The sequence below is a fragment of the Etheostoma spectabile genome, chromosome 7 (genome assembly GCF_008692095.1).
Source record: "Etheostoma spectabile isolate EspeVRDwgs_2016 chromosome 7, UIUC_Espe_1.0, whole genome shotgun sequence".
NCBI lineage: Eukaryota > Metazoa > Chordata > Actinopteri > Perciformes > Percidae > Etheostoma > Etheostoma spectabile.
This window is the reverse complement of record NC_045739.1, coordinates 29,269,747-29,279,306: the sequence shown is the minus strand read 5'-3', so window position 1 is coordinate 29,279,306 and position 9,560 is coordinate 29,269,747. Positions and strand designations below refer to the sequence as shown.

The 9,560-nt window shown below is 42.7% G+C and overlaps 1 protein-coding gene across 6 annotated transcripts; it reads right to left on the bottom strand.

Annotated features, from left to right (window-relative positions):
- Positions 1–517: 517 nt before the first annotated feature.
- On the bottom strand, positions 518–8,356 carry LOC116692801 (protein-serine O-palmitoleoyltransferase porcupine). 6 transcript variants are annotated; one of them, XM_032521334.1, is made up of 15 exons: positions 8,150–8,356; positions 7,314–7,451; positions 7,018–7,210; positions 6,871–6,914; positions 6,533–6,714; positions 6,311–6,441; positions 6,198–6,218; positions 5,874–5,888; positions 5,652–5,777; positions 5,465–5,565; positions 5,257–5,333; positions 5,084–5,147; positions 4,790–4,875; positions 2,664–2,774; positions 518–2,452 (listed from the first exon to the last, which is right to left on the bottom strand). In XM_032521334.1, exons 2-15 carry the CDS (start codon positions 7,447–7,449, stop codon positions 2,348–2,350), a joined length of 1,392 nt encoding a protein of 463 aa, XP_032377225.1. In that variant the 5' UTR covers positions 7,450–7,451; positions 8,150–8,356; the 3' UTR covers positions 518–2,347. The 6 variants fall into 6 exon arrangements, 5 of the variants coding, with proteins under 5 accessions (XP_032377225.1, XP_032377224.1, XP_032377226.1 ...); XM_032521333.1 differs by having other exon boundaries at positions 7,314–7,456; positions 8,150–8,355; XM_032521335.1 differs by having other exon boundaries at positions 518–2,449; positions 7,314–7,456; positions 8,150–8,354.
- Between the last annotated feature and the right edge of the window lie 1,204 nt (positions 8,357–9,560).

The following is a 9,560-nucleotide window of genomic DNA, read 5'->3' as shown; positions in this document are numbered from 1 at the left end:
TGGGGTCCTGCCGTCGTAAACATGGGAACCCCCGGGGCAAACAGGGCTGAGTGCACCTCCCTTCTGCACTCCCCCCCCCGAGCCTGCAGACTAGGCTGTTGTGCGGCCTCATAATACAGCATCTGCTCACCTCTCACAGAGGCAGAAAGTGAACCTGATCTCCATCCATCACCATCTGTTGTCCCCCCCCCTCGCCTGCCCCCCAACCTTTTTCTGCCCCCTTCCCCACACTGTCCACTCTGGCTTATTAGATGCTCAAAAATAGACTCCAGGTTAAACCGGATCGTTGCTTTGAGCAAAAAAAACATTTTGTCATCCCTTTGCAATCCTTCCCTCACTCAACCTCATGCCACTCGACTGTCTAACAGTCCACACATTCTTGTTGTTGTAAATAACAATTAAAACAACTATTTCTTACTGCAGTCCATGTATATCTGGCTTCTATGTGTTCCTGATATTCTAAGATGTTCACATCTTTTCAGGCTCATTCCCACGTTGAATTGAGCAGACAGCAATCCAGGTTTGATGTAAAATTTTATAAAAATATCACAGATGTATCAGTGCCTTCACATTTACAGGGAGAAAAAGTTGTCTTAAAGTTGGAATAATATTTAAAATACTGTCGGATTGAGTGGTATTAGGTCCTAAGAGACTGAGCGCTTGTTCTCAGGCATGAACAAACATTCAGGCTCCACTCTAAAACACTACATGTTAGTCGAGAAACAAATCCTGTTGACATTCCAGATTTCAGAAAGATATATAGACAGAACGTGAACACAATCTGATACAGACGCTCATTTGATTCTATCCTCAGTTTGTCCCACAGTCGCTTTTAATGGTTGCATGAATGCACCATTAAAACCAACAGTGTGATAAAAATCTGTACTTAAGGATAAATATTTAACACAGTGAACTTCATAATTGCATCTACTATTGGAAGAGAAGTTTAAACATTTTCCCCTACAGTAACGTGTGAAATACCCTGACTCTAAATCTTTATTTTCAATACTGAAGCGTGAAAGAGTTGTACAAATGTAATAAATAAATACCACTAAGACCTTTTCTAAGCGAAAGGCAAATAACTACAGTCAATGTAAAGGAAATTATCAAAGTAACACAAAACAAAATACCAACCCCATTAGGAAATGTCACCACAAAAGTTAGTTCATAGATTTACTGATTCATTTTCTTTATCTAAAATTCACAAAAGGGGAATTCATTCTACATTACAATTGCTGCCTCATAACCATAACCTGTGCTCTTTTCATTTAAAAGGAAACTCTGTGTTGTCTTGCACAGGCTTGAGACAAGCTCTGTGAAAGGATACGTCCGGTGGCGATATTCTACGTTTTCCGTATTGCCGACAAATCCCATGAAGAGACCCAAACCCTTGATTCATTTCACTAAGCCAAAGCCTCATGCGGCTTATTCTTCTGTGTCGTTGACTTCCGTGGTTGTCCAAAATGTATCAACGAGCCGCACTGTTGCCCTGGACCTGGGTGACATGTTCCGTGGGCACTGCATTTTATTTTGAGTCAATCCCACATACACTGTCATGCTGCGATACATAGTACATATATATATATGTATATATATATATACACAGTAGAGCACAATGTGTATTATTTCGCTGCTTAAAAAAGATCCAAACAAATGTACTGTTTGACACGTGTTTGAAAAATATTTGCTAAAAACTACATGCCCACAGGTTTAGGAAATGATTCAGCCTTTTTTTTTTTTTTCTTTTTTTTAAGTATATAGAATAGGATTAGGGCTGAAAGCCACAGACAGGCTGGGGAATTCAGAAAGTATTTAGAGACGGGCAAATGTACGTCTGTCTTTACGTGGGATTTGTTTGATATCACGAGCCTAATCCTTCAAATCTAAAAAATATGATTGTAAACACTTTGAGGTGAGAGGGGGGGGGGGGGGGACCACATCTGGAGGACATCTGCCTCAGTCGACCCTGGAAAACCCAGATAGTGTCACGTGTCCACGGAAGTGAGCAGCCGATCTCCACCATGCTGACGGGTATTGATTGCGACTCACAGTAAGACATCGGTAACTGTGGTCACAACATGAGCGTTGACAACTGCGGCTCGGATTCAAAAAGATGCGATACGGAGAAAAGGGAGGGAGGAGTGGGCTATCATTCCATGGATATCAAAACTAGTCCCCGGCAGGTTAGAATAATGGATTCCCCAGCCAACATGCGGGGCGTTGGTTTATTGTTGTATGCGGGTTGAGTCTGTCCTCTTCGGTCTGAGGCAGAATAAAGTCACAGTGCAGAAGTGGAGAACCAGCCTTACATCTCTCCTTATTGCTTCACTTTTTCAGTCTTTCATTATTAGAGAATGAGGCGGTACAATATCCAGCATCCAAATGTGACCCAGTGGCTCGTCCAGCTCAGCTCCGACCACTTCTGAATAGTGTGATGGGTTACATCGTCCTGCTGGGGGCAGTACGTGCTACGTGAGCTCAACGGGACATTGAATATACACAAATCTTTACTCGTTTATAAGGGATTAAACGTTCATTTATTTTTACTTTCTGAACAGAATATAAAATACATACAGTACTTAGACAAAATATGTATATGACAGTTCATTTTCCGAGTAAAGGGTGTAAATATATATACATTCGTCTAAACACGTTGACCTTACCTCATCCTCCTCCATGTAGTCGACACTGGAGTTGAACACAGACCCCAGGTACGTCAGGTGGAGCATTGCCAAAGCGCTGAATGCGATGTTAATCAAATACACCCATAGCTTCTGCAGAGGGAGAATCATCATCATCATCATCATCATCATCATTATGTCTTTTACACATATTTTGCATTACTGTATTATGTGTGGGTTTTTCCTCTTAAAAGGTGCAGAGAACCTATTCTCCCACTCTGCTTTCTTACACACTCTTGATGAAGCAGATTACCTAAGTGTTTGTGAAATACTAACTTCTCCTAGCAAACGTTAACTTTGATTGTCATCATGAATATTTAAAGTTATAGAGCAGTACTTTAACGTATCATTGCCTAATTTGTGATCAGCACTACAGTATGTTACAGTCCATGCAGGCTGCTTTTTCTTGGCATAAATCATTATTCCCCCTCGCTGCTGCTCTCGATGTGTGTAACCAATGTAACATATGGGATTGTTGCTGGGCGCTTGCCAACTGAAGGCGCATGTCAGACCACGGGGGCTGCTGTATTTTAACTTCAGCAGTCGTGTTTTTTTCTGGCATGAAAACCTGAACATGTACACGCTACTTTAGTAATACATTAGATGGATCTTTAGAATGATTAGACCCTTTCTTGTGTTTTCTAGTATGATAGCCAATTTGCCTGCAGAGGACGTTCATCATTATTCTTATTATAGGCTAAATCAAAGTGGGAATTAGAAGGAGCTTAGTTTTCACATTTTCAAATATATGCAGAGTAAAAATAGAAAGCACATTTTTGATGAACGCTAACTAGGCCAGAAGATCTACTGGGTAGGCCCCCTTTGAGCACCTCCGGCTCTGTAAGGAAGTGCCAGTAATGCCAGTGCACCGGCCACCAGGACAGATGAAATAGCTGGAAGAAAACCCGGATGTGTGCAAGACACCACAGGCCTGTGGTTGGGATAGGCAATTCTATTTGTGCAGTATGAAGCATTAATTGAACAGAAACTAAACTAAAATAAACCAAAAATAATTAACATGTATGAAATACAACAATTCACTGAGTAAAGGTTACATTTGTAGTTGCATTTGGGGGTTTTCTTAAAGGAATAGTTTGACATTTTGGGAAATAAATTTCACGCTTTCATGCTTATTTACTTTCTTGCTGAGAGTTAAGGCCGTGACACACCAACCCCATAGTCGGCCGTGGGACAGTCCGGTGAGGTCGGTGACTGGAGTCTGTTTGGTGTGTTCCGGGCAGTCGTCCATCTGGAGCGGTCCCAAGGGGCCGGCGGCCTTCATTTTGGCCGACTCGAAGGTGGGCACTGCCTGCACTCAGACTGAAAGGACCAATCTGATTGATGGAGTGCTAACCCGGAAACGAGGAGTGGGATACGCGTGACTACAGTCTCTCCAAATCTGACGAAAATCTTTTAAACTGACCTTTGTCTATCTGAAATGAAGACAGATTCAGTAGCTGCATGGCCTTTTTGTCCCTTCAAATATTTCCAGAAACACATTTAGGTGAGTAAAATAAAGTAAACAAGTGAACAAGCCGCCATGACAGTCTGGCTTTGAATTTCCAGAGAAACCAGACCTATGTGATACGTTTGTCCAATCTGCTGCCGGTTTTCATTTTCGCATCACGTCTCGCCGCTTTGATGTGTACCAAGGCACTTTTTCGACCAACTCGTGGCGACTGATCAGTCCAGCTGCCTTTTCTGCCGAGGGTCGGCCGTCTGGTTGGTGTGTCAGGGGCATTAGATGACAAGACAGACAACTCTCATGTCTGTACTCAAAATATAAAGCTGGAGCCAGGAGTTTGTTAGCATACCTTAGCATGAAGGCTGAAAGCAGGAGAAAACAGTCTGGCTCTGTCCAAAGGTGAAATAGTGGAAATAGTCCAGCACATAACCCCCCCCCCCCACCACCACCTTAAACCAGCCTTTATGCTAAGCTAAGCAAACAATGGCCTGGCTCTAGTTTCATATTTGCAAATAAGTGATACACATATATATATGTATATATATGCTGTACATTGTACACATTTTTTTAAATGTCAAACTGATACTTAAACAAAACCTGCTGAAGTAATAATAAAAGAAAAGGAAGAAGAGCAAAGTATTACCTTTTTGTTCCCATGAGTGCAGTTTGGCTGACATTTCTTTGACAGTACACAGGCATTGAAAAGAACTGCAAGCCTCTTCCGCAACACTGAAACACAAAACAAGACCAACGCATTAAAACGAAAGAAGAGGAAGAGTTCCTTTTTTTAGCCGTGCGAGGTAAATTACAAGCACTGCAGTGAACAGAAACAGTGTGTAATGTGCGGGTGCAATTAGCCATTACTGCAAAGCTAAGCACCTTCTTTAAATGGAAAGGTTCTAATGTGGAAAAGAGACAACATTGGGCAGACTCTCACCGTGCTCAATGTATGTGATGAACCCAAGAGATAGAAGCACTGCACCCAGGTGGAAACTCAAACCCTGCCGGGCACAATAGTTAGAATACAAACAATCCTCTCTTGTTAAAACAGAGAAACAGTGCAGAGTGCGAGGTATAATTGCTCATGTAGGACGTCCACATTGTACTCACATGCAGAAGGGCGCTGGCTGTATACGTCACCATGATGGCCGAGAACGTGCCCAATTTGAGAGCGCTCTTAAAAACATCTGTGAGACGAGAGCATCAGCTTGCTTGAGAGCGTCCGTTTATGTGAGCCATTACAATCCCGTTCATAATGAGATCGAAAAACAAAAACAGCTGATGCCATCAAGCAATCCCAGTTAACATTAGAACTCACAGGTGTGCAGAAAGCGAGACATGGGCAGATTCCAGGACGTTACCACCTCCACCATAGACCGGGGAAACTCTATATTCAGTGGCTTGGATACAGTCATGTCCCTACAGAACCAGACATAAAGGGGCTGTTTTAACATGTGAATAAAGGCAAATACACATCCTCTTCATACTGCACATGCCATTCTGACCATTTGAGGTTTTCCTTCTCCTCTGTAAAGCCTGCTCCAGCCAGAGTAGTAGTAGTCTCGCTCAAGTAACCAACAAAATAGTTGCTGAAGTGGAAAGACATTGTGTTCTCATATGCCAGCAACCACCTGACAATAAAAGAAGAAGAAGAAACACTGATGTTACATGCAAATGTCGGGTTCATTTGAACCTAATTAATCCTTACACAAGACTAAAATACATACTTTGCTGGTGTACCTCTGACAAGCAACAGAATGAAGGGAGAAGGTGTAGCAGTTATTGTTAGTGATTAAATCCATTTAAATGTTTTGTTGACTTGCCATGTGATGTTCTACGTCTACGTAGGTGGTAAATGAGAGGGTGGGACGGGCGTCTTGGTATACATGGCTGCACAGAGAGGGGGTGGAATGATGTGGATACATGCGTGCAGAAAAATACGTTGCACAAACGGTAAACAGGAAATGAGCGTGCATTAAATAATGCAAAATATGTGGAGGGCATGCCTACAATGTTGAGTATGAGAATCACTGAGGTGGACAGTTCAATACCTGATTTTCCTTCTCTTTTTGCTGTAAACAAAGTAGAAGAAATCATTTAAGCCGTTGTCGATCCGAGCCAGATGATAAACAGGGATGTCAATTTTTTTTTTGTCTCTACTCACCCTCGTAGCAACTTGTCTCCATAGACCGGTATGAAATAAGGGAAAAGGTAGGGTGCCATGCAGTTGGAAACGACAAGGCAGACCTGGCTCTTCACCCAGCTAACAGACACTTTTAAAAGCCACGAAAGGCTCTGAAGAGAAGAAAGAACCAAAGACTTGAACAGTTAGCGGGTTTGTCTCGGGATAAATCTTTTAAATACCCCCCCACAGACACACACTTACCAGCTTACGTCCTTCCAAAGCGTCTTTGTAGCTGTTAAAGCTGATCCAGGGACCAAAGATGACTGTACCCACAAAGTAAATATAGCCCATGAACTCAATGGGTGACGGTACACCGGCTACGACACCTCTGTCCAGATCGAAGGCCAGAGAGATGGCTTTCATGGCGACCACCATCTGTGAACCTGGTCAGCCGCAACAGCACTTAAGTCACTAGATTCCAACATTAGGCCATTATCAAAGCTGAATATGAATGTAAAACGAAAACAAGCACACGCATTGCTTCCATGTATCAGAAATGTATTAAAAGTTGCTGCCTACAGAAAACATTCCTGGCCTACCTCTCATCTTGTGCCAGTTGGTGGTGTCCATCATGTGCAGCTCTCTGATAAAATTGGATAAGAGGAGCTTCAGTATTGATGCAGGCCTATAGTTTCTGCCACAGCATTGACTTTGCAAAGTGTTCACTTCAAACGGGACGCTCTTACCCCAGCAGCAGGTAGATGAGCACAGTGATGGAGAGGAAGGTGCCTCGCATGGTAGAGTGGCGGCACAGGAAGAGGAAGAGGTAGCAGAGAAGGCTGAGGAGGACCACCCAGATCATGTGAAGCTCAAAGAACAGGTAGAGAGTGTAGAAACCTCCTGCGACTGTGCCCAGGTGTTTTACAAAAGAGGGGAGGCCTGACGTAGCAAGATAAAGATAGATAGGCGATTATGATGATGCAAGCTATACTGCACAAAGGGTGAATTACACTGAGTGGGCACAAATTTACTGGACTCTCACCCAACATCCAGAGAAGCCGACACAGCAGGCAGATAACCAGCAGCTGCCATACTTGCTCTAGGCCCTGCTGGGCTGTAGGCAGCAGGCAGCCATGAGCAAGCTCTTGGAAAAACTTCTGTCGGCTGAATGCTCCCATGACTAGACTATAAAAAAAAGCAGAGGGCAGCCATTTTAACGGCAACAAAAATGGTTTCTATATTACCAATGTCAGCATACTTATACATCTATGGCTATAATGCACCAGCACAGTAAGCAGAGCTGACCACTACACCACACGCAACCTCACACTTCAAATCCCAGCATGCACAGCACCTCACTACAAATCTGTGTAAATCTAAAAATCAAAGTTCTGATGATACTAAATATGTTCATGGTCGTTTTTGGTATGTAAATGTAGGCCTAGAATAATGTGAATTTCGCAACCAATGCATCAAACTGGAACTGTCAGAAAGAAATCTCAACATGCATATAATGCTGAATTATTTAGCGCTGCAATGGGGAACTGGAGACTTATTTCCAGGGCAGTATGAAGAATGGCAGACACATGCTGTTCTGCAAGGCATGCTCTCTCCGCAATGCAGTCGACCAAGGGGATGAGTTGACTCACAGCTGCATTCCTACAACCGCTGCATTGACTGCACAGTATGTTCAGCAATGGGCCACTTTCCAGAAAGCAAAGCATCTTGTTAGCTTGTAGGCTAAAGACCGTTAACCTTGCTTCACCTAGCCAGCGGGATTTACAGTCATGCTGCCAACGTACTTGCCAGCCCCCCACGCCAGGAACAGCTAAGTGGACGCCCCGGGCATGTCACTGTTTTCCAGGGGGTTAGACTTACCCTTTCTCAACAGCGGCTGGAGGTTCCTCCCCGTGTTTCTACCCGGCTGCTTTCCCGTCCCGTTGCGGTGACTGAAGCGTGTGTGCTACCGCTGTGTTTTAAGCGGTCCAGATGATGCTTTTCTGGATGACTCCCATTGTCACAGCATCAGCACCGCTTGACTGTCATGTAAGCAGCCAGGCGGAATCATATCAACCAATGTGCTGCTTAGGTCTAGGCACGTCAGCCAATCATAGCTGTCGTTGGTTTTAACTGACGGCCAATTCGGCCAATCAGAATAATCGCGCACCATAACCGGTGCCTTCTGACCAATAGGATGTAACAGCGTGCAGATAGAAGACCGTGAACAGGCATCTGGCTCGGGGATGTGGTACAAGAGGTTTTGGAGGGATGAACTGTAGGTATGAATAATAAAAATCAATATACACTTGACCTACTTTTTTTTCTTTCGGGAACATTCTTTGGCCAAAGAAGAGAATTCAATTTAGATTTCAATAGATATTGACATTTTTAAAATGTCCTCAGCATGAAATGTTGAACTACAGAAAAAAATCATAGAAACGCCAGTAGTGTTTCTTGGCAACGTCACTGGGTGTACATTCTTGTTTTTTTTAACTAAGTTAAAGTTTCTGTGTTTAGTTTGGTAAAACGCTCAACTATAATTTTATGTAATGCAAGCAAAACGTCATACTTTTTAAGGTGAAGTTGTAACTAATGACTTCATTACTAGTTTAAAATACATTTAGCAATGCTATACAGATCAGGAATAATGAAGCCGTTAATAAGAACAATGTTTGGGTTGCCAGGTTGTGAAAAAACTCTTTGGCTGTTTGTCTTTGTCGTAAGGTTAATGGATCTTTCAATTTAACAATGAATCAATTCTGCAGTTAGAACAGTTACAAATAAAGGGTCATGCAGTTACACGTTTGTAAAAGGTCCCAAGTGTCATAAACCGTCAATTCTTCACTTTTAAATGTCATTAATAAAGTGCAATTAAGTTGCTGTTTTTGTTGCTGCAGCAGCAATAAACCATCAAGTGTACAAGATGTTGAGTTATTTAGGTCTACATGCGGAAGGGGTAAAATCACATGCCAGAAATCTACCGCTACCTGGCAACCCAAATGTTGGTCTTACAAAACACTAACTGATCAATTAAGTATTAGTTAATGATAAGTGTATAAATGGAGCCTTATAAGAAAGTGTAACATAGCTAGAAAAAACACCCTCCAACACCAATAACCCTCTGAAATAATCATTATGACCTGTGCAAACAAATAAGCCTAAACTAAATGGAGTGGTTATGAGTAAGTTCTACTGTTGAGCAGCCACCGCATTGTGTTTTACTTCTACACCTTGTTGTAGTAGTAGGAGTAAAAGTACCCTCCGGGAACCAAAAGTAAAGAGTGACAAA

Coding starts and splice junctions, on each gene's coding strand:
- LOC116692801 (XM_032521334.1), bottom strand. CDS start 7,449: ATGGGAGCATTCAGCCGACAGAAGTTTTTCCAAGAGCTTGCTCATGGC. Junction 5,566..5,651: donor GAGAAGGAAAACCTCAAATG/GTCAGAATGGCA, acceptor CTGGTTCTGTAG/GGACATGACTGTATCCAAGC. Junction 2,775..4,789: donor GCACTCATGGGAACAAAAAG/GTAATACTTTGC, acceptor CTCCCTCTGCAG/AAGCTATGGGTGTATTTGAT.